Here is a 24,507-nt window from a genome sequence, read left to right as displayed (position 1 = left end):
CTTAAGTGGATTTGAAAAATCGACAGGCCTACCATATTTAAATTTCATTGAAATGACTGACTGACAGAAAGACAGACAGACAGATCCAGAGTTTGTTTCTCACTCTCATTTTTCATTTCTTTTACTCCACCTGCTCACAAGGGGATAAGAGAGAGCATAACCCACTGTTTTATTGTCAGACACAATAGTGAAGATGCTTTATTACTGTCACGCCTAATATTCTTCTGCATCTCACACACTGTTTGGCCTTTGTCTTTGCAGACCTACAACCATCTCACACACAAAAAAGTTTATGGCACTTTGTTAGTCAGGGTATCTCATAGACTTCTATTGTCTTTATAGTGGGCTGTTGATGCTCTCTATTCCCTGTTCAAACCTATGAATCTAATCCTAATAATCATCAGATTAAAACATTATTTGGTCGGTTAATAAGCTTTTCATAAGAAACAGAGTCCATACTACTAAGAAAGTAGCTTTAAGAAAGATGTAATTTAAATATGGTAAAGTGTTGAAAGAGAGTTTGCATATACAATGTAAATAATTCAATCATAAACAATGATTTGTATTAATTTCTAATTGATTTATTACTGTATTAAATACATTTCGATTATTTTTCTTACCTCACACCACCAACCACATCTATCACAGTATATCACAGAATTTAGGGAGATTTAGTAAAATTCAAACAAACACCACATTTAAATTGAGGTTATTAATCTTTAGGGGTTTCAGATCACTAAAACAAAAAGTGAGATTTCGAGTTTTGAAAAATAAAAGAACATTGACAGTTTTGGTCAGATGTAATAACATTTGTGATTTGTCTTTTTGTAGAACTATCCTGCCTAAAAATACAAACACTGTATTTTTTCTGCAAAAATTTGAGCACTTAAGATTTTTTTGTATAAATTAATATTGTATTGTATACTGGTATTAAATAAACAACTTGTAGAATTTTATTGTATATTCATTTTATTACATGTTTATGTATGTTGTTATTTTGAAGCAGTCTTATAGAGATGTGGAATGTGACCTGCTGGCTTTTTTGCTGATTTTGAAGTTTTAAAGATGGCTGAAAAGCTTTAATGTCCTTCCACAAAGACGATTTCGATTGGTGTTTGGTCAAACATCTAAAGTCAGGGAGAGAGTTTCAATTCAAAGCGGCTTACAAGTTTCACCAGTTGTTCAGACAGATAGTACTTAAGAAATAAATGGGAGTTTTTAATAAGAACAATGCGAGTATACGATCAGGTTGAAAGTCAAGAATAAAAGGAACGATTGTGTGCCATTGACTGGTCCAGTCATTCTCTGATTACCGCAGTGTTTTGGATAGGATGTACAAATGTGTCAAGTCAGGAAGAGTATGGCATTGAGGTATGACGTTTATCATAACTGTTCTCACAGATACGTTTTGTATAAACCTGCTTTACAACAATTCATACTGGCAAACAAACTGAAACAGTTAGACACAGATCGCTGATAAACACATACTGTATTTCATTTTCAAAAAGTATTTGTATTATTAATAATAAGTTAGAATTGGAGGACGGGGCGTAAATATAAAGATTCACAGCTCTACTATTAATTTGAATGTCTTTTCATATGATTTTCTATGGCGGTCATTAGGTGGAACTTGGAACAACTGATTTTTTTAAAGGTGGTTCTTGATCTGAAAAGTTTGAAAACCACTGCCTTAAATAATAATCGCTCCTCATGTGTACGGAAACCGGAGTCACTCTGCATTTGTTATGACACAGTCTAACTACAGCAACTTTCTGTGATGACATCATCAACAATTAAAGACCCAGTTAAATTGGGTTCAGTGGACACTACATAGAATTTCTGTAAATGCAATTCTCATTACCTGCATTTATCAGGAGTTCATTTGGCAGTGAATTGAAGTTGCAACTACTGTAAATGAGTGAACTGTAGCTGCATCTACATTAAAGTGTGAAATTCATGTCCCACTACACATAGAACGTTTTTTCTCAATCCCAGTGTGGGTCCACTGCTTCCAGAATTCTCATACTGTATGCTCTTCTCTGGCTGCACATCTAAAGAAGAGAAAGAGTAAAAATACTTAAAACCTAAACCTGAAACAATAGAAATCATAGTGAAGCTAATACTTGAAATTAAACTTTGATGCTCCTCATCACATCATCGAGAATCTGGGCTGGATATTACAGAACTGGGGTCACAAAACAAGACTTCTTGGTGTGTCATGTGAATCCTTTCAGTTCTTTAGTCATGTATCTTCTCTTCATGTGGCAAACTAATGTTGTCATGTATGTTTCTCACCTCTGGTGTCAAAGGTTGGTTCTTCAGTCACTTAGACCTTTTTGGTCTAAGGCCTCACGTCTGTGTATTGTTTAATACGACAGTTTGCAGTGTGACCAGACTGTAATTAATTCGGCATCTTATCTGATGCGCTTCAAGTGAGCAAGCTCCATGGCTCATCCGCCTAACACAGACAGGAGATTTTCACAGTTTAGCCCAAAGTACAAAATGTGCTGAGACAATTAATGAAAATGCTTTTTATAACAATAATACAAAATATCTTATTTTACATGTTTCTGATTTAATAACAATTTTCAATTTGAGCTGAAAGCTTTTTTGTTTAAAATGAGGCATGAAAACCACAAGTTTGTGCAACATAATCTGTTATTCCAGAAATATTTATATTACTATTAAATAATTCATGATTTACAATCATTTTGTTTAAGTGGATGAACCCCATATTTTCATATTTTTAGGTTTTCTTCAGATTTTCAATGTGACTTTTGGACCCCACTTTAGATAACATTTATGTAGATCTTGTAAAGTCTTTTCAATTTACACATTGAATATATCTTCTCTCTGGCTCCCTGGGTACAACTCTGATGAAGTCGTCACAAAATCTCCTTTGCACATCTTTCATAAAGGGAATCAATTGAAACTGAAAAACATACATAAGGAAAATGTTAGTATATTAGATTCTACACCAAACTACAATTATTCTTCCCAAAAACGTTGGTGTCCACCTCCTCGAAGATCTTGGCTTCCATGTGGGCCTGGCAGAGTCAGACGGGTTTGAATCGAGGCACCTCTGCATCTTTGGAGACCTTGCTCTGAACGATATGAGCCAGAACCCGATTCACAGCTTACGAGCCCAAAAAACTAGCATTTTTTTCAGATTGTGTCGTCTCCTCTTCAAGTCAATTCAAGATTTTATAGTTTATATAGTGCTTTTCACAATGTGCATTGATCCAAAGCAGCTTTACAGGAGCAAACAGGAAAAACAGAAAAGGTAAAACACAGCACAATGCATGGTATTTATAGAACGAGCAAGATCATTCTAATAAATAATATCTAATAAATAAATAAATGCAGTCTCCCGGTGAGCAAGCCAATACTGCCAGGCTGTGGCGAGGAACCCAAACTCCAATGATTGATTAATGGAGAAAGAAAAAACTTGGGAGAAACCTGCAGCTGTAGCTGGCGTAATCTCTAGTTGTGGATGGGCATCTGTCGATCCTCTGGACCTGGTGGAATTTCTCCCTATCTCGGGATGGGCATCCCGAGGAGGGGGCAGAAAGAGAATAATTAGCGTAGCTGCTGTTCGTTAACTATGCATTAAGGGAAAGCTTGGCTTAAAAGATGTTAAAACAAATTAAAAGAATAAGAATTCTAAAGAATTAAAAACAAAACAAAACGAAGGACAAAAGAAAGAAAAGTATCGTGTGTGAGCAACGACGGTGAGGCATTGTGTGTGTATATGAAAGCCACAAGACCTTGAATATGGTACATCATGTGTGTGCTAAATCGAAGGATTAGATTTAAGCATTTGCAGACATAGACAGTGCTAGAAAATGTACAGTTATCCAGTCATTCATTTGTGTATGTGTGGCAGTGACAGAATCGGCGATATTAAAAGTCTGAAGGGATTATGTACGCCTGTGTTTATTTGACTAAGAAAATGTAGGCTAATCTGGCCGAAGACAAACTTTTGTTTAATAAATAAATGTTCCTTTAAAAGCATTTTACGATCAGTGTATTATTGTACCATCAGAGATTGGCAGCAGAGTAATTAAAGTGACGATCGGTTGCGGATATTTATATCAGAGAAAATTATACGTGCGGGCGGGTGGCGGGTGGATCATTTATTTGAAGCAGCGGTTGCGGGTGACATTTTAGCTCATCCGCGCACCTCTAGTCTACAGTATCGAAAGCAGCACTAAGGTCAAGCAGGACTAAGAGTGAAATGTTACCTTTATCTGATGCAATAAGAAGGTCATTTGTAATTCTAACTAGCGCAGTTTCAATGCTATGATGCGGTCTAAAGCCAGACTGAAACTTTTTGTGTATGTCATTATTTTGAAGGAAAGTACACAACTGAGTGGACACTACTTTATTTTTAGACAAGTACGGGAGATTTCAAATCGGTCTATAGCTTCCAAGTTCATTGGGGTATAAGTTTTTTTTAAAAAAGAGGCTTAATTACAGCCAGTTTAAAGGGTCCTGGGACATGGCTTAGATTAATTGACGAGTTGATAGTGTTGTAAATGGGCTCAATTGCAACAGTAACTCTTTTAATAATGTCGTTGGAATGGGGTCTAATAAGCATGCTGTCGGTTTGCAATAAGTTTAATTAAATCTTCCTGTTTTATAGGAGAAAAACACTGTAGCTTTTCTTTTGGGGTGATGTTTGATTACTTATTCTTCAGTCACACTTGGAGGTTTGTTGTCTCGCATATTTAGAATTTCTCTGTAAAAAATGTCATGAATTCATTGCTATCAAGGTGCGGCGGAATAGCCAGGTCAGGTGAAGTCGGTTTGTTTGTTAGTTTAGCAATTGTACCAAATAAAAACCTTGGATTGTTTTTGTTTGTTTCTATGAGGTAACGGAAGTGCTCGGCTTTTGCTGCTTTTAGTTCCTTTTTGTAACAGTTGGAAGTTTGGAACTTGGTTTTTGCTCTCTTTTCATGCAATTTTAAAGACCTCTAATTGGGTTTGTTTCCATTTTGTGCTCCAGTTTACGTGTTTCTCTTTTTAGGGCGCGAGTGGTGCTATTAAACCATGGTGCTATGATCTTTTCATTAATCTTTTTTGACTTCATAGGTGCGACCGCTTCTAATGTATGAGAGAAAATAGTGCCCATGTTGCTGGTCATGTCATTGAGCAATTCTGTATTTGTTGGCAAGGTTATTAAAGGAGTCAGATCTGGCAAGTTCTTTACGAAACTATCTTTAGTAGTTGAGGTGATATTTCTACACTGTCGATAACCAGCTATACGACTGATTTCTGCAGTACACTGTGTACATATTATAGGATGGTGATCGGTAACATCGTCGCTTTGAGGTATAATATCGATTTTGGTTAGATCGGCTCCGTGAGATATAATAAATTCTAGTGTATGATTAAGTCGATGAATAGGTCTATTGATGTATTGTTACACAAAAAAGTTTGCGAACTCTATCAGAAAATTAGGGTATGGCCCTGGGAGTCTATACATAGTAGCCAATGTAAGAGAGAGCAATGATTTTTTACATTTGTTTGGAACAATTATGTTCAACACAAGCACTTCAAATGATTTAAATGCATGCTTTGTTCATTGAATTACGGTAAGAAGGTCTCTAAAGATTGTTGCGACACCACCACCTCGACCAACCGGACCTGGCTCATGCATTTAACCGTAGCTTGGTGGAGTAGACTCATTTAGACCGAAATAATCATTTGGCTTAAGCCAGGTTTCAACAACTGTGTGTTCAGACCAAACGCGACTTGCGCAAATGCATCGCGCTATTCGCGCGCAGTTAGACGCTGGAACATTTTGAGTTTACTCGCTTCATTCGCACGTCAAATTCGCTTTATTCGCGCGTCAAAATCACTTCACTTCAGACGCAAATTGGCGGCTCTATTCTCGTATATACATATATTGCTCAGATATTGTAAAGATTGTTTTTTACAACTTGCCAGATTGTCCGACCTGATTGGTTAACACGGCGCAAATTTTCACCAAAGTTCAAATTTTTTAACTCGAATCGTGCGATTCGCATCATTTGCGCAATTCACGTCATTCGCACGGCCTCATTCGCGCAAATCGCGCCGCAAGTAGGTCTATCGTGTCTTTGCATTGACTTGTAAATCACTCGCGCTTAACACGCCATTCGCGTTTGGTCTGAACACAACATAAGGCCTAGTATATCAAAACTGTTGTATGTGATCATTTCATTTACAATAATCACTTCACCTTAACCTGCGTCAGAAGGTTGTCGACTACGCTATTCCAGATCTGCGTGGCTCGGAAGAGCTTCCCATCAATCCCGGTGTCTGTGGAGAGATGGATTGGATAGACTTATAAATTATTCCCAAGGTATGATGTAAACCTGTTTAATGAGAAATGTTTGCAAAGCTTCTTCTTATTAAGTTTATAAAGGGAATCAATTGAAACTGAAAAAACATACATAAAGAAATATATGAGTTTCAACACCAAACTAAAATCTTAATTCGATACTATGAGTGAAAATATGTGAAGAACTGCCTTGAGATGATGATACCTTTGGTTGTTGTTCCTTTGACGCGAGTTAAAACTTCTCTCGATGGTCTCTGGGGATGATGTGCCTAATCCATGGTGTGCTTAATGTGCCCGTGGTCGGGTGAAACCTATACTGGCTATAGCTGCTGTCCTTAAATTTCGCTTGATTCTTATTCTTCCAAAAACGTTGGTGTCCACCTCCTCAAAGACATTGGCATCATTGAGGTGCTGGCAGAGTCGAACGGCTTTGGATCGAGGCACCTCTGCATCTTTGCAGACCTTGCTCTGAATAATATGTGCCAGAACCACGTCCACAGCTTCCGAGCCCGAAAAACAATCCTGATAGATTTTCAGATTGTTGTCTCTTTTTCACCTCCACCTGCGTCTGAAGGTTGTCGACGACGCTATTCCAGACCTGCGTGGCTCGGAACGGCTTCCCAGCAATCCCGGTGTCTGTGGAGAGATGGACTGGACAGATAAATTATTCACATAGTATGATATCAACCTCCTTAAAGCTGATTCCTCGACCAATGTAGCTTTTGACAGCAGAGAGACACATTTAGTAATAAATATGCAGTATGATATCTGCAAACATATCTGTACTGTACTAGCATGTAGATTGAATCCAAGGAAATTATCAGACAAAAAATATGTGAAGAACACGATTGTGTAAAGATCGTTTTTGACAACTTGCCAGACGGTCCGACCTCCTCACTTAATTTCTTCCGAGCAAGTTCCTTTATATTTCTGTTTCGATAAAAGTAAGATGTATCGTACATCTCCAGGTATCTACATACAGCAACGATGATTTTGTCCTCCATTGTTGTTTCTGATTTCTGCCTCCGCTCGCAACATAATAATCACCTCACTGCTAGAGCAAGCTCCTGATTGGTGAAAGCGGCGCAAATTTTCACCAAAGTTAAAAAAAAATTAACTCGCGCAAATCACACGAAACCCTCAATTCACACGAAACGTGCGATTCGCGTATTTCGCGCAATTCACGTCATTCACACCGCCTCATTCACGCGAATTGCGCCGCAAGTAGGTCTATCGTGTCTTTGCCTTGACTTGTAAATCACTCGCGCTTAACACGCCATTCGCGTTTGGTCTGAACACAACATAAGTGCTAGTATATCAAAACTGTTGTCTGTGATCATTTCATTAACAATAATCTCTTCTCCTCCACCTGTGTCAGAACGTTGTCGACTACGCTATTCCAGATCTGCGTAGCTCGGAACAACTTCCCATCAATCCCGGTGTCTGTGGAGAGATGGACTGGATAGATTTATAAATTATTCCCAAAGTATGATGTAAACCTGTTTAATGAGAAATGTTTGCAAAGCTTCTTCTTATTAAGTTCATAAAGGGAATCAATTGAAACTGAAAAACATACATAAAGAAAATGTTAATTTTAATAGAGTAGGCGGGGCGAGACCGGGGTTCGAGTCCGGTGAGTAATTGTGAATAAGCGCCAGCTGTGCGCACACCGGGCTCGAATCACGTAGGAGATTGGGAGCATATAAAAGGAACGAGCGACCGGACCGTCGAAGAGAGAGGGCCGGGCCCGAACATATGTTAAGTTTATATTTACGTTCTTGTGTTTTGGATTTATGTTTTGTTCGCCGGCGGTCGGCCGTGAGGGGCCGCCGGCTTTTATTATTTCTGTTATGAAATGTTTAAATGTTTGCCGGTTCCCGCCTCCTTCCTTCCATGTCTGAATTTTATAACATCAATATATTAGAGTCAACGCCAAACTAAAATCTTCATTTGACACTATGAGAGAAAATATGTGAAGAACTGCCGTGAGATGATGATACCTTTGGTAGGGTGGACTCTTGCTGTTCCTCTGAAGCGAGTTAAAACTTCTCTCGATGGTCTCTGGGGATGATGTGCCTAATCCATGGTGTGCTTGATGTGCCCGTGGTCGGGAGAAACCTATACAGACTATAGCTGCTGTCCTTAAATTTCGCATGACTCTTATTCTTCCTAAAAACGTTGGTGTCCACCTCCTCAAAGACATCGGCATCATTGAGGTGCTGGCAGAGTCGAACGGCTTTGGATCGAGGCACCTCTGCATCTTTGCAGACCTTGCTCTGAATGATATGAGCCAGAACCACATCCACAGCTTCCGAGCCCGAAAAACAATCCTGATAGATTTTCAGATTGTGTCGTCTCTTCTTCACCTTCACCTGCGTCTGAAGGTTGTCGACGACGCTATTCCAGACCTGCGTGGCTCGGAACGGCTTCCCAGCAATCCCGGTGTCTGTGGAGAGATGGACTGGACAGATAAATTATTCACATAGTATGATATCAACCTCCTTAAAGCTGATTCGTCGACCAATTTAGCTTTTGAGAGCAGAGAGACACATTTGGTAAGAAATTTGCAGTATGATATCTGCAAACATATCCGTACTGTACTAGCATGTAGATTGAATCCAAGCAAATTATCAGACAAAAGAATGTTTATTATTATTATTATTCTTATTATTATTTACTGTTCTTAATATTCACATTCATGTTATAATTAACAGTTCTCAGAGTCAGAATTAAAGAAATGTTTAAAAGCATTAAAAGAAAGTGGACCTGCTGTGACGGGTGGAGGCTGAGGGTTGGCTCGCTCGTGCACGACTGGCTTATTTTTGGCTGGGTCCATTTCAGCCAGATGGGATTTAGTCGTTGGACCAGGCTGTGGATCATCCAGTTTCCTGAATGACACAAGTCTAGGGCAGGATGGGTCAGGCTCGAAACTGGATGGAGGATGGTCAAACCGGTAACTCCCTCTGTTACTCCCAGTCAATATTCTTTTAACTGCCCGCCATTTTCTCCTGAAGAAGGCAGTCTTCTGTGGTTGATCTTCTAAAAAGAAAAATATGTTATTTATTTTGTCTCTCGACCTTGTGTCGAACCGACAGATGGGGTTCCTATTGAAAACACCTCAGTGCTGTGTCACAATCTCTAGTGAAGCGACGGTGACAGGCCTGGTCGTGTCAGACGTGATTGCTACCGCGAAATTGTAACCTAACAGCAGTGGTGTAAAGAGTACCTGAAAACCATACTTAAGTAAAAGTACAGATAACCTCGCAGCGACTTCTCCATTACAAGTTACAAGTCACTAATTCAAAAATTACTTCAGTAAAAGTCTTTAACAGTTAACAGTACTTGAGTATTTTACTCGTACTGAATTTAGGCTCAAAGAAGCACTAGTCCTCAACACTTAAGAGAAATGTCAAAAACAAGAAACAGTTGATTCGTGAGGACAGCAATCACATTTATTTTCTTAAATCAAAATAAGACTGAACACCTAAAAATTGCAACAAATCATGGTCGACACCATAACCTACGTCTATTACAAACACTCAAGTCTCATTTAAGCTTAAGTGCTCATACAAACCAAACTATTTCAAAAGGATTCTTCAATACAACAGATAAATAAAATAATGTAAAGTCATATTAAAAAGTCAAAGAACTGGACATGCTGGTTTTGGCCTCATCATCAGCTAGTGTCATGTCCTCCTTTCACATATAAACCGCCGTCGATTGACATTGATAATCCTAAATCTTTGATAATTGATAACTCGTATTCACATAAAGAAGCCATGTGGACAAGTTTTAGTAAGTAAGAGCAAAATCCACAAGATATAGTTCCTTCAATGCCCTGTAAATGGCAATATTAATTCTTCTATATCAAAAATAAACTGTCGTAACAGAATGATAGGTACCAGGCAAAATGTAATGTGCAATTGTATTAGTCATTACAAATGTAGTGGAGTAAAGAGTACATATATGTGTTCAAAACTATAGTCAAGTAGAGAGTAAAAGTTGCTAATATCTTTAATACTCCGTACAAGTACAAAGTAGCCAAAAAGATAGTTAAGTACAGTACATTTACTACTATTTTATGGTTCCCATCAGAAGAATTGTTTGTAGTTAAGTTACCTTGCAGGCTGCAGTTCATGTTGACCTGAGGCACGATGGTCTCTTGAGACACGACGATCGACGCTAACTGGATGCTCGTGAAGGCCACAGATGTTTTAGTTGAATGTCGTTTATCGTCGATTGTGTTTCGCAAAAAAGATATTCAGAAGATATGCTCGGTAACGTTGAGATCGTAAACTGAACAAGCGTTACTAACATTAGCCTCGGGGAATAATTTACCTCAGAGATGTTATGAGCTATTCGAACGTAAGACGTCATGAAAGGCATAATACGTGGGTTTGGTTTGTAGACATGATATTATAAAACATTACATGATAAGTATTTGGATTATTATTTGCCAAGTGCCAAACGAATGAAAGTTGTCACCCCTGCATTAATAAGCATCTGCTCGACCGACCTGATGACGTGATAATATTTTATAATATTGTATACTGTAACGGTCACTTTACAAGATCGCTTCAGTTCATACTTAAAAACGGAGGGTGGACTTTTCCGCACTCCAACTATACATCTAACAAATAAGTGTGCACAAGCACTACATTAAACAAGCTGACCACACAGTTTATTGAACAATAGGTACCATCACTGCTAAACTAAAATCCACTGCATTAGAGAATAAACGCAATACTGCATGTATAGGCCAATGCAATATATTTTGTTTCATTTTAGTAGATTTTGTGCAAACCGTTTGTAAAGATCTGCTTTGCAACAATTTACACTTGCAAACGTGCATTGAAATACAACTGAATTTAACAAATTGAAAATGTCTTTAAACTCCATCTTGATAAACGTATAACTGGTCATTTTATTTCTTTACATCAATTATTCACCAAGTGACAAGTTTTAGGCACCATTAACAGGCCTCACATTTCTGAGATTGTTAATAAGTTAAAGTTATAATTAATTTATTATCAATTTATTATCATACCCTAATAATTCCCTTAATTAAGGCAGAAGGTGATTTCTGTCCCAGAAGGCAAAAACATAAACTGTTACTTGTTTTAAAATCTGTTTTATCTTAGTTTATATCAAAATGTTATTGAAATAGTGTGATTTGTTCTTCGATGCATTTAGCCAATACATGCATATTGGCCTACAGTATATGTCCTGCAATGCACTGCATTATTTTTACACTACTGTACATTGCATTGTGTTTCTAATTATTTTTCATTGACTTCTTTTTATTTGATAAGTCACTTTAGATACAATATACAATATTTTTAAGAAAAAATAAATACAAATACATCTAAAATGTTTACATTTCAACACCTAGCTGAATGCATTGAGATTTTTCGCATAAAATACAATAAAATACAAAAATCCTAATTCCTATGTTACAATTATTCTATGTGCAAGGTAGAGAACACATTACCTTATTATGATAAAAAAATTGTCATTGAATTATGTTTTATATGAAATGATTACTGCCATGATGTTTCAATGGTTTTCGTGAGAATGACCCGGTTGCTCAGGGGTCACTCAGAAGTAGGTTTTTCTGCGCATGCTCCAGTTCTCGATCCCTATAGCACAAAGGATATGTTATCTCACTGAGATATGGGAATTTTGTGACAGGAGGGGAGCAGGTTTATACCCGTTTGGCCACTCGAGACATTTTTATTCGTCTTCTCGTGTGAACTACAGCTTCATGAGTTACTGCAGTGAGGAATATGTTGTTCTCTCTGCAGGACCTAAAGATGTGAGGTCGGTAGATAAGAATGGTTCCTTTGCTGGGTAGATTATGTACAGCAAACATAACTGAACATTATTATTTGGGATTACATCCATTTGAGGAAAAGTTGTGTTAGCAATAAAGACAGTTGTTTTTTTCTTGCAGGGATTTGTTCAGTTTGCCTTCTACCAAATAATTGAAAATATTAATTTGTGAATAACAATAACATTTCTGACCATGTAAAATAAACACATTATTTAAATGGATTAAGGTGAAATACGGATCATGCCTTTATTTTGCTGAAACTACCTATACATAATGATTTGATTTACATTGGGTAATTGTTCTAATGTTGTTTCAGTGTTAAGAATAGCCATTTTAAACTGATTCAACATGAAATCAAATATCTTTGATAACTGTGTAAGTCATGCTTTGTCCATACTGTACATTTTCCAGCCAGCAGAGGGCGCTATAAACTATGAAAAAAGTCTCATGTGTCAGGATACTCAGGTTGAGACATGGCGTGGGAACCCAATTGCAGGCAGACACAGACGGTAGAGGTGGTAACACTTATATTTATTGTACAATTAAAAGGGACTAAACAAACAGGCAAAACAAAAACCCACGAGGGGGAAAACAGGACAGGAATATATAAACTTTAAGAACAAACACTGACTTACTAAACTATAAAACAAACACTTGGTACAAACACTAAACTAACACTTACTTAGACAAGGGAGACAGGAACACGGGAGACAAGGAACTTGAAACAGTAAGACTATTACAGGTACAAGAACGCACAGCAAACAAGTACAATGCACGAGCACAAGACAAAGAACACGAGGGTGATTTATAGGGGAACAAACACAGGATCATAACGAGCAACAGGTGCTGGGGATTAGCACTAAGGAGAGGCTGACGAGGAACGTGATGCAGGGAACAATGACGAGACACGAGAAAGAAACATTCAATCTCACATAAAACCATAGGTTATGCCATGACTCCACTCAAATAACACGAATAAACATGACATGATAGTGGAATCATGACATAAGCCCCCCCCTTAAATGAACACCTCCAGGTGTTCATCAAGGGGTAACTAACAAGACAAGACCGACTGGGAAACAGACAAAAACCAGACAAACAAGGTGAACATGACAAGGGGCATACAAGAAATAATCACCAATGGGTTGGGGTGGGATAATAAAAATAACAAACAAGGGAGGGGGGGTGGGGGCAAACGAGGAAACATGGGGGGAAGTCCAGAAAGGGTAGGGCTGGACGGGAAAGTTCCAGCCCTTGGGGCCGCGCCAGGGCGCGGAGCCCCAGGAGGCTTGACAGTGGACAGGGCTTGGCGCCGGTCGGAAGGCCGGCTGGACAGGGCTTGGCGCCGGTCGGAAGGCCGGCTGGACAGGGCTTGGCGCCGGTCGGAAGGCCGGCTGGACAGGGCTTGGTGCCGTTTGCTGGACCGGGCTTGGTGCCGGTTGCTGGGCAGCGACCTCTGGCGGCTGCTGGGCCGGGCTCGGTGCCAGTCGGACCGTCACCTCCCCACAGCGCCCCCCCCAAAAAATATTTGGGGTTAGACACCTGTTGCCGGTTGCTGCACTGCCCTGCAGGACAGCAACTTAGGCCTGTGACGTCCTCCACCTGGCCTCTTCCTCCCTCTCAGGTCGGTCGAGCCCACGGCTTATTCAGCCGGGCCCGTGGGGGACCGAGGGAGTACCGGGAAGGAGGTTTCCCGCGACGTCGTCCTCGAGTCTCTAGCCACCCACCCATCTCGGACTCCACCAGAAGAGCTGGCGGCCGTGGAGCTCGAGCCAGAGCCAGACACTCATGTGTGTAAATGATTGAAGAATATGTGCAATACTTTGCAAATTTTAGTAGGCCTAATGCTTTTAACATTTTCTGTTAATTACAAAAATCATACATCAATACATGCCTAAAACATTACTTGATAAATTAAGTAAAATAAAACAAAATGTTGCCTTGGCAATAAACTGAAATAAGTTTAAATTGAGGCACTTCAATAGTTAGCTGATAATGTATGAAAACTACTGTAAAACTAAAACCGAAATAAACATAATACAATATTACATCATCATATTATAGTAAGTATGTAAATAAGGGATAAAATGTCAAAAGCAAAATTGCAAAAAATAGACAAAAAAATAATATGGAAAATTAAAAAAAAAGTTTATTTAAAATATTAATAAAACAAACAAAAAAAATAACTCTGGATCTCTGTGTCTTAAGTGGATTTGAAAAATCGACAGGCCTACCATATTTCAATTACATTGCAATGACTGAAGACAGAAAGACAGACAGACAGATCCAGAGTTTGTTTCTCACTCTCATTTTTCATTTCTTTTACTCCACCTGCTCACAAGGGGATAAGAGAGAGCATAACCCACTGTTTTATTGTCAGACACAATAGTGAAGATGCCTTATTACTGTCACGCCTAATATTCTTCTGCATCTCACACACTGTTTGGCCTTTGTCTTTGCAGACCTACAACCATCTCACACACAAAAAAGTTTATGGCACGTTGTTAGTCAGGGTATCTCATAGACTTCTATTGTCTTTATAGTGGGCTGTTGATGCACTCTATTCCCTGTTCAAACCTATGAATCTAATCCTAATAATCATCAGATTAAAACATTATTTGGTCGGTTAATAAGCTTTTCATAAGAAACAGAGTCCATACTACTAAGAAAGTAGCTTTAAGAAAGATGTAATTTAAATATGGTAAAGTGTTGAAAGAGAGTTTGCATATACAATGTAAATAATTCAATCATAAACAATGATTTGTATTAATTTCTAATTGATTTATTACTGTATTAAATACATTTCGATTATTTTTCTTACCTCACACCACCAACCACATCTATCACAGTATATCACAGAATTTAGGGAGATTTAGTAAAATTCAAACAAACACCACATTTAAATTGAGGTTATTAATCTTTAGGGGTTTCAGATCACTAAAACAAAAAGTGAGATTTCGAGTTTTGAAAAATAAAAGAACATTGACAGTTTTGGTCAGATGTAATAACATTTGTGATTTGTCTTTTTGTAGAACTATCCTGCCTAAAAATACAAACACTGTATTTTTTCTGCAAAAATTTGAGCACTTAAGATTTTTTTGTATAAATTAATATTGTATTGTATACTGGTATTAAATAAACAACCTGTAGAATTTTATTGTATATTCATTTTATTACATGTTTATGTATGTTGTTATTTTGAAGCAGTCTTATAGAGATGTGGAATGTGACCTGCTGGCTTTTTTGCTGATTTTGAAGTTTTAAAGATGGCTGAAAAGCTTTAATGTCCTTCCACAAAGACGATTTCGATTGGTGTTTGGTCAAACATCTAAAGTCAGGGAGAGAGTTTCAATTCAAAGCGGCTTACAAGTTTCACCAGTTGTTCAGACAGATAGTACTTAAGAAATAAATGGGAGTTTTTAATAAGAACAATGCGAGTATACGATCAGGTTGAAAGTCAAGAATAAAAGGAACGATTGTGTGCCATTGACTGGTCCAGTCATTCTCTGATTACCGCAGTGTTTTGGATAGGATGTACAAATGTGTCAAGTCAGGAAGAGTATGGCATTGAGGTATGACGTTTATCATAACTGTTCTCACAGATACGTTTTGTATAAACCTGCTTTACAACAATTCATACTGGCAAACAAACTGAAACAGTTAGACACAGATCGCTGATAAACACATACTGTATTTCATTTTCAAAAAGTATTTGTATTATTAATAATAAGTTAGAATTGGAGGACGGGGCGTAAATATAAAGATTCACAGCTCTACTATTAATTTGAATGTCTTTTCATATGATTTTCTATGGCGGTCATTAGGTGGAACTTGGAACAACTGATTTTATTAAAGGTGGTTCTTGATCTGAAAAGTTTGAGAACCACTGCCTTAAATAATAATCGCTCCTCATGTGTACGGAAACCGGAGTCACTCTGCATTTGTTATGACACAGTCTAACTACAGCAACTTTCTGTGATGACATCATCAACAATTAAAGACAGTTAAGTTGGGTTCAGTGGACACTACATAGAATTTCTGTAAATGCAATTCTCATTACCTGCATTTATCAGGAGTTCATTTGGCAGTGAATTGAAGTTGCAACTACTGTAAATGAGTGAACTGTAGCTGCATCTACATTAAAGTGTGAAATTCATGTCCCACTACACATAGAACGTTTTTTCTCAATCCCAGTGTGGGTCCACTGCTTCCAGAATTCTCATACTGTTTGCTCTTCTCTGGCTGCATATCTTAAGAAGAGAAAGAGTAAAATTACTTAAAACCTAAACCTGAAACAATAGAAATCATAGTGAAGCTAATACTTGAAATTAAACTTTGATGCTCCTCATCACATCATCGAGAATCTGGGCTGGATTTTACAGAACTGGGGTCACAAAACAAGACTTCTTGGTGTGTCATGTGAATCCTTTCAGTTCTTTAGTCATGTATCTTCTCTTCATGTGGCAAACTAATGTTGTCATGTATGTTTCTCACCTCTGGTGTCAAAGGTTGGTTCTTCAGTCACTTAGACCTTTTTGGTCTAAGGCCTCACGTCTGTGTATTGTTTAATACGACAGTTTGCAGTGTGACCAGACTGTAATTAATTCGGCATCATATCTGATGCGCTTCAAGTGAGCAAGCTCCATGGCTCATCCTCCTAACACAGACAGGAGATCTCACAGTTTAGCCCAAAGTACAAAATGTGCTGAGACAATTAATGAAAATGCTTTTTATAACAATAATACAAAATATCTTATTTTACATGTTTCTGATTTAATAACAATTTTCAATTTGAGCTGAAAGCTTTTTTGTTTAAAATGAGGCATGAAAACCACAAGTTTGTGCAACATAATCTGTTATTCCAGAAATATTTATATTACTATTAAATAATTCATGATTTACAATCATTTTGTTTAAGTGGATGAACCCCATATTTTCATATTTTTAGGTTTTCTTCAGATTTTCAATGTGACTTTTGGACCCCACTTTAGATAACATTTATGTAGATCTTGTAAAGTCTTTTCAATTTACACATTGAATATATCTTCTCTCTGGCTCCCTGGGTACAACTCTGATGAAGTCGTCACAAAATCTCCTTTGCACATCTTTCATAAAGGGAATCAATTGAAACTGAAAAACATACATAAGGAAAATGTTAGTATATTAGATTCTACACCAAACTACAATTATTCTTCCCAAAAACGTTGGTGTCCACCTCCTCGAAGATCTTGGCTTCCATGTGGGCCTGGCAGAGTCAGACGGGTTTGAATCGAGGCACCTCTGCATCTTTGGAGACCTTGCTCTGAACGATATGAGCCAGAACCCGATTCACAGCTTACGAGCCCAAAAAACTAGCATTTTTTTCAGATTGTGTCGTCTCCTCTTCAAGTCAATTCAAGATTTTATAGTTTATATAGTGCTTTTCACAATGTGCATTGATCCAAAGCAGCTTTACAGGAGCAAACAGGAAAAACAGAAAAGGTAAAACACAGCACAATGCATGGTATTTATAGAACGAGCAAGATCATTCTAATAAATAATATCTAATAAATAAATAAATAAATGCTGTCTCCCGGTGAGCAAGCCAATACTGCCATGCTGTGGCGAGGAACCCAAACTCCAATGATTGATTAATGGAGAAAGATAAAACTTGGGAGAAACCTGCAGCTGTAGCTGGCGTAATCTCTAGTTGTGGATGGGCATCTGTCGATCCTCTGGACCTGGTGGAATTTCTCCCTATCTCGGGATGGGCATCCCGAGGAGGGGGCAGAAAGAGAATAATTAGCGTAGCTGCTGTTCGTTAACTATGCATTAAGTGAAAGCTTGGCTTAAAAGATGTTAAAACAAATTAAAAGAATTAGAATTCTAAAGAATTAAAAACAAAACAAAACGAAGGACGAAAGAAAGAAAAGTATCGTGTGTGAGCAACGACAGTAAGGCATTGTGTGTGTATATGAAAGCCACAAGACCTTGAATATGGTACATCATGTGTGTGCTAAATCGAAGGATTAGATTTAAGCATTTGCAGACATAGACAGTGCTAGAAAATGTACTGTTATCCAGTCATTCATTTGTGTATGTGTGGCAGTGACAGAATCAGCGATATTAAAAGTCTGAAGGGATTATGTACGCCTGTGTTTATTTGACTAAGAAAATGTAGGCTAATCTGGCCGAAGACAAACTTTTGTTTAATAAATAAATGTTCCTTTAAAAGCATTTTACGATCAGTGTATTATTGTACCATCAGAGATTGGCAGAGTAGTTCTAACATCACTGAATCTGATAACATCATGCTCAAAACAAAGAATTAGAGTAATTAAAGTGACGATCGGGTGCGGATATTTATATCAGAGAAAATTATACGTGCGGGCGGGTGGCGGGTGGATCATTTATTTGAAGCAGCGGTTGCGGGTGACATTTTAGCTCATCCGCGCACCTCTAGTCTACAGTATCGAAGCAGCACTAAGGTCAAGCAGGACTAAGAGTGAAATGTTACCTTTATCTGATGCAATAAGAAGGTCATTTGTAATTCTAACTAGCGCTGTTTCAGTGCTATGATGCGGTCTAAAGCCAGACTGAAACTTTTTGTGTATGTCATTATTTTGAAGGAAAGTACACAACTGAGTGGACACTACTTTATTTTTAAACAAGTACGGGAGATTTGAAATCGGTCTATAGCTTCCAAGTTCATTGGGGTATAAGTTTTTTTTTTAAAAGAGGCTTAATTACAGCCAGTTTAAAGGGTCCTGGGACATGGCTTAGATTAATTGTCGAGTTGATAGTGTTGTTAATGGGCTCAATTGCAACAGTAACTCTTTTAATAATGTCGTTGGAATGGGGTCTAATAAGCATGTTGTCGGTTTGCAATAAGTTTAATTAAATCTTCCTGTTTTATAGGAGAAAAACACTGTAGCTTTTCTTTTGGGGTGATGTTTGATTACTAATTCTTCAGTCACACTTGGAGGTTTGTTGTCTCGCATATTTAGAATTTCTCTGTAAAAAATTTCATGAATTCATTGCTATCAAGGTGCGGCGGAATAGCCAGGTCAGGTGAAGTCGGTTTGTTTGTTAGTTTAGCAATTGTACCAAATAAAAATTGTGGTACTTGGATTGTTTTTGTTAGTTTCTATGAGGAAACGGAAGTGCTCGGCTTTTGCTGCTTTTAGTTCTTTTTTGTAACAGTTGGAAGTTTGGAAGTTGGTTTTTGCTCTCTTTTCATGCAATTTTAAAGACCTCTAATTGGGTTTGTTTCCATTTTGTGCTCCAGTTTACGTGTTTCTCTTTTTAGGGCGCGAGTGGTGATATTAAACCATGGTGCTGTGATCTTTTCATTAATCTTTTTTGACTTCATAGGTGCGACCGCTTCTAATGTATGAGAGAAAATAGTGCCCATGTTGCTGGTCATGTCATTGAGCAATTCTGTATTTGTTGGCAAGGTTATTAAAGGAGTCAGATCTGGCAAGTTCTTTACGAAACTATCTTTAGTAGTTGAGGTGATATTTCTACACTGTCGATAACCAGCTATACGACTGATTTCTGCAGTACAATGTGTACATATTATAGGATGGTGATCGGTAACATCGTCGCTTTGAGGTATAATATCGATTTTGGTTAGATCGGCTCCGTGAGATATAATAAATTCTAGTGTATGATTAAGTCGATGAATAGGTCTATTGATGTATTGTTACACAAAAAGAGTGTAGTAGCCCATTCAACGCTACTGCTAATGTATCGTTAGCACTATCTACGTGGATATTAAAATCTCCGACAATCAATACTTTATCGACGTTAACCAATAGGTCCGATAAGAAGTTTGCGAACTCTATCAGAAAATTAGGGTATGGCCCTGGGAGTCTATACATAGTAGCCAATGTAAGAGAGAGCATTGATTTTTTACATTTGTTTGGAACAATTATGTTCAACACAAGCACTTCAAATGATTTAAATGCATGCTTTGTTCATTGAATTACGGTAAGAAGGTCTCTAAAGATTGTTGCGACACCACCACCTCGACCAACCGGACCTGGCTCATGCATTTAACCGTAGCTTGGTGGAGTAGACTCATTTAGACCGAAATAATCATTTGGCTTAAGCCAGGTTTCAACAACTGTGTGTTCAGACCAAACGCGACTTGCGCAAATCAATCACGCTATTCGCGCGCAGTTAGACGCTGGAACATTTTGAGTTTACTCGCTTCATTCGCACGTCAAATTCGCTTTATTCGCGCGTCAAAATCACTTCACTTCAGACGCAAATTGGCGGCTCTATTCTCGTATATACATATATTGCTCAGATATTGTAAAGATTGTTTTTTACAACTTGCCAGATTGTCCGACCTGATTGGTTTCACCAAAGTTCAATTTTTTTAACTCGAATCGTGCGATTCGCATCATTCGCGCAATTCACGTCATTCGCACCGCCTCATTCGCGCCGCAAGTAGGTCTATCGTGTCTTTGCATTGACTTGTAAATCACTCGCGCTTAACACGCCATTCGCGTTTGGTCTGAACACAACATAAGGCCTAGTATATCAAAACTGTTGTATGTGATCATTTCATTTACAATAATCACTTCACCTTAACCTGCGTCAGAAGGTTGTCGACTACGCTATTCCAGATCTGCGTGGCTCGGAAGAGCTTCCCATCAATCCCGGTGTCTGTGGAGAGATGGATTGGATAGACTTATAAATTATTCCCAAGGTATGATGTAAACCTGTTTAATGAGAAATGTTTGCAAAGCTTCTTCTTATTAAGTTTATAAAGGGAATCAATTGAAACTGAAAAAACATACATAAAGAAATATATGGGATTCAACACCAAACTAAAATCTTAATTCGATACTATGAGAGAAAATATGTGAAGAACTGCCTTGAGATGATGATACCTTTGGTTGTTGTTCCTTTGACGCGAGTTAAAACTTCTCTCGATGGTCTCTGGGGATGATGTGCCTAATCCATGGTGTGCTTAATGTGCCCGTGGTCGGGTGAAACCTATACTGGCTATAGCTGCTGTCCTTAAATTTCGCTTGATTCTTATTCTTCCAAAAACGTTGGTGTCCACCTCCTCAAAGACATTGGCATCATTGAGGTGCTGGCAGAGTCGAACGGCTTTGGATCGAGGCACCTCTGTATCTTTGCAGACCTTGCTCTGAATAATATGTGCCAGAACCACGTCCACAGCTTCCGAGCCCGAAAAACAATCCTGATAGATTTTCAGATTGTTGTCTCTTTTTCACCTCCACCTGCGTCTGAAGGTTGTCGACGACGCTATTCCAGACCTGCGTGGCTCGGAACGGCTTCCCAGCAATCCCGGTGTCTGTGGAGAGATGGACTGGACAGATAAATTATTCACATAGTATGATGTCAACCTCCTTAAAGCTGATTCCTCGACCAATTTAGCTTTTGAGAGCAGAGAGACACATTTGGTAAGAAATTTGCAGTATTGATATCTGCAAACATATCCGTACTGTACTAGCATGTAGATTGAATCCAAGCAAATTATCAGACAAAAGAATGTTTATTATTATTATTATTCTTATTATTTACTGTTCTTAATATTCACATTCATGTTATAATTAACAGTTCTCAGAGTCAGAATTAAAGAAATGTTTAAAAGCATTAAAAGAAAGTGGACCTGCTGTGACGGGTGGAGGCTGAGGGTTGGCTCGCTCGTGCACGACTGGCTTATTTTTGGCTGGGTCCATTTCAGCCAGATGGGATTTAGTCGTTGGACCAGGCTGTGGATCATCCAGCTTCCTGAATGACACAAGTCTAGGGCAGGATGGGTCAGGCTCGAAACTGGATGGAGGATGGTCAAACCGGTATCTCCCTCTGTTACTCCCAGTCAATATTCTTTTAACTGCCCGCCATTTTCTCCTGAAGAAGGCAGTCTTCTGTGGTTGATCTTCTAAAAAGAAAAATATGTTATTTATTTTGTCTCTCGACCTTGTGTCGAACCGACAGGTGGGGTTCCTATTGAAAACACCTCAGTGCTGTGTCACAATCTCTAGTGAAGCGACGGTGACAGGCCTGGTCGTGTCAGACGTGATTGCTACCGCGAAATTGTAACCTAACAGCAGTGGTGTAAAGAGTACCTGAAAACCATACTTAAGTAAAAGTACAGATAACCTCGCAGCGACTTCTCCATTACAAGTTACAAGTCACCAATTCAAAAATTACTTCAGTAAAAGTCTTTAACAGTTAACAGTACTTGAGTATTTTACTCGTACTGAATTTAGGCTCAAAGAAGCACTAGTCCTCAACACTTAAGAGAAATGTCAAAAACAAGAAACAGTTGATTCGTGAGGACAGCAATCACATTTATTTTCTTAAATCAAAATAAGACTGAACACCTAAAAATTGCAACAAATCATGGTCGACACCATAACCTACGTCTATTACAAACACTCAAGTCTCATTTAAGCTTAAGTGCTCATACAAACCAAACTATTTCAAAAGGATTCTTCAATACAACAGTTAAATAAAATAATGTTAAGTCATATTAAAAAGTCAAAGAACTGGACATGCTGGTTTTGGCCTCATCATCAGCTAGTGTCATGTACTCCTTTCACATATAAACCGCCATCGATTGACATTGATAATCCTAAATCTTTGATAATTGATAACTCGTATTCACATAAAGAAGCCATGTGGACAAGTTTTAGTAAGTAAGAGCAAAATCCACAAGATATAGTTCCTTCAATGCCCTGTAAATGGCAATATTAATTCTTCTATATCAAAAATAAACTGTCGTAACAGAATGATAGGTACCAGGCAAAATGTAATGTGCAATTGCATTAGTCATTACAAATGTAGTGGAGTAAAGAGTACATATATGTGTTCAAAACTATAGTCAAGTAGAGAGTAAAAGTTGCTAATATCTTTAATACTCCGTACAAGTACAAAGTAGCCAAAAAGATAGTTAAGTACAGTACATTTACTACTATTTTATGGTTCCCATCAGAAGAATTGTTTGTAGTTAAGTTACCTTGCAGGCTGCAGTTCATGTTGACCTGAGGCACGATGGTCTCTTGAGACACGACGATCGACGCTAACTGGATGCTCGTGAAGGCCACAGATGTTTTAGTTGAATGTCGTTTATCGTAGATTGTATTTAGCAAAAAAGATATTCAGAAGATATGCTCGGTAACGTTGAGATCGTAAACTGAACAAGCGTTACTAACATTAGCCTCGGGGAATAATTTACCTCAGAGATGTTATGAGCTATTCGAACGTAAGACGTCATGAAAGGCATAATACGTGGGTTTGGTTTGTAGACATGATATTATAAAACATTTCATGATAAGTATTTGGATTATTATTTGCCAAGTGCCAAACGAATGAAAGTTGTCACCCCTGCATTAATAAGCATCTGCTCGACCGACCTGATGACGTGATAATATTTTATAATATTGTATACTGTAACGGTCACTTTACAAGATCGCTTCAGTTCATACTTAAAAACGGAGGGTGGACTTTTCCGCACTCCAACTATACATCTAACAAATAAGTGTGCACAAGCACTACATTAAACAAGCTGACCACACAGTTTATTGAACAATAGGTACCATCACTGCTAAACTAAAATCCACTGCATTAGAGAATAAACGCAATACTGCATGTATAGGCCAATGCAATATATTTTGTTTCATTTTAGTAGATTTTGTGCAAACCGTTTGTAAAGATCTGCTTTGCAACAATTTACACTTGCAAACGTGCATTGAAATACAACTGAATTTAACAAATTAAAAATGTCTTTAAACTCCATCTTGATAAACGTATAACTGGTCATTTTATTTCTTTACATCAATTATTCACCAAGTGACAAGTTTTAGACACCATTAACAGGCCTCATAATTCTGAGATTGTTAATAAGTTAAAGTTATAATTAATTTATTATCAATTTATTATCATACCCTAATAATTCCCTTAATTAAGGCAGAAGGTGATTTCTGTCCCAGAAGGCAAAAACATAAACTGTTACTTGTTTTAAAATCTGTTTTATCTTAGTTTATATCAAAATGTTATTAAAATAGTGTGATTTGTTCTTCGATGCATTTAGCCAATACATTCATATTGGCCTACAGTATATGTCCTGCAATGCACTGCATTATTTTTACACTACTGTACATTGCATTGTGTTTCTAATTATTTTTCATTTACTTCTTTTTATTTGATAAGTCACTTTAGATACAATATACAATATTTTTTAAGAAAAAATAAATAAAAATACATTTAAAATGTTTACATTTCAACACCTAGCTGAATGCATTGAGATTTTTTGCATAAAGTACAATAAAATACAAAAATCCTAAATTCCTATGTTACAATTATTCTATGTGCAAGGTAG

At 37.8% G+C, this 24,507-nt stretch overlaps 1 protein-coding gene and 1 long non-coding RNA gene across 9 annotated transcripts; both read right to left on the bottom strand.

Moving 5' to 3' along the window:
* Positions 1-559: 559 nt before the first annotated feature.
* Positions 560-11,190, bottom strand: LOC130410327 (DEP domain-containing protein 7-like). 6 transcript variants are annotated; one of them, XR_008905003.1, is made up of 10 exons: positions 10,448-11,080; positions 9,095-9,367; positions 8,329-8,774; positions 6,534-6,964; positions 3,460-6,306; positions 3,018-3,251; positions 2,834-2,932; positions 2,296-2,458; positions 1,862-2,051; positions 560-1,127 (listed from the first exon to the last, which is right to left on the bottom strand). XR_008905003.1 is itself a non-coding variant. In XM_056734939.1 (4 exons), the coding sequence occupies exons 1-3, from the start codon at positions 10,464-10,466 to the stop codon at positions 8,368-8,370; spliced, it is 699 nt and encodes a 232-aa protein (XP_056590917.1). In that variant the 5' UTR covers positions 10,467-11,190; the 3' UTR covers positions 6,995-7,771; positions 8,329-8,367. The 6 variants fall into 6 exon arrangements, 2 of the variants coding, with proteins under 2 accessions (XP_056590917.1, XP_056590924.1); XR_008905001.1 differs by having other exon boundaries at positions 560-2,051; positions 6,534-6,979; positions 10,448-11,081; XR_008905002.1 differs by having other exon boundaries at positions 560-2,051; positions 9,095-9,364; positions 10,448-11,081.
* A 3,731-nt stretch (positions 11,191-14,921) lies between these two features.
* On the bottom strand, positions 14,922-23,784 carry LOC130413488 (uncharacterized). Of its 3 annotated transcripts, XR_008905501.1 has the most exons (9): positions 23,146-23,784; positions 21,793-22,065; positions 21,044-21,474; positions 17,823-20,816; positions 17,377-17,610; positions 17,193-17,291; positions 16,656-16,818; positions 16,222-16,411; positions 14,922-15,489 (listed from the first exon to the last, which is right to left on the bottom strand). It is a non-coding gene; the product is annotated as an uncharacterized LOC130413488 (long non-coding RNA). The 3 variants fall into 3 exon arrangements; XR_008905499.1 differs by having other exon boundaries at positions 14,922-16,411; XR_008905500.1 differs by having other exon boundaries at positions 14,922-16,411; positions 21,793-22,062.
* Between the last annotated feature and the right edge of the window lie 723 nt (positions 23,785-24,507).

This window comes from Triplophysa dalaica, chromosome 2, assembly GCF_015846415.1.
Source record: "Triplophysa dalaica isolate WHDGS20190420 chromosome 2, ASM1584641v1, whole genome shotgun sequence".
Lineage (NCBI taxonomy): Eukaryota > Metazoa > Chordata > Actinopteri > Cypriniformes > Nemacheilidae > Triplophysa > Triplophysa dalaica.
The sequence above is the reverse complement of the archived record's forward strand: the minus strand, read 5'-3'. Positions and strand labels throughout refer to the sequence as shown.

Excerpts from the sequence above, each read along its gene's own strand:
- LOC130410327 (XM_056734939.1), bottom strand. Across the intron at positions 8,775-9,094 it reads GCCTCCACCCGTCACAGCAG|ACACCGGGATTGCTGGGAAG; the intron begins GTCCACTTTCTT and ends ATCTCTCCACAG.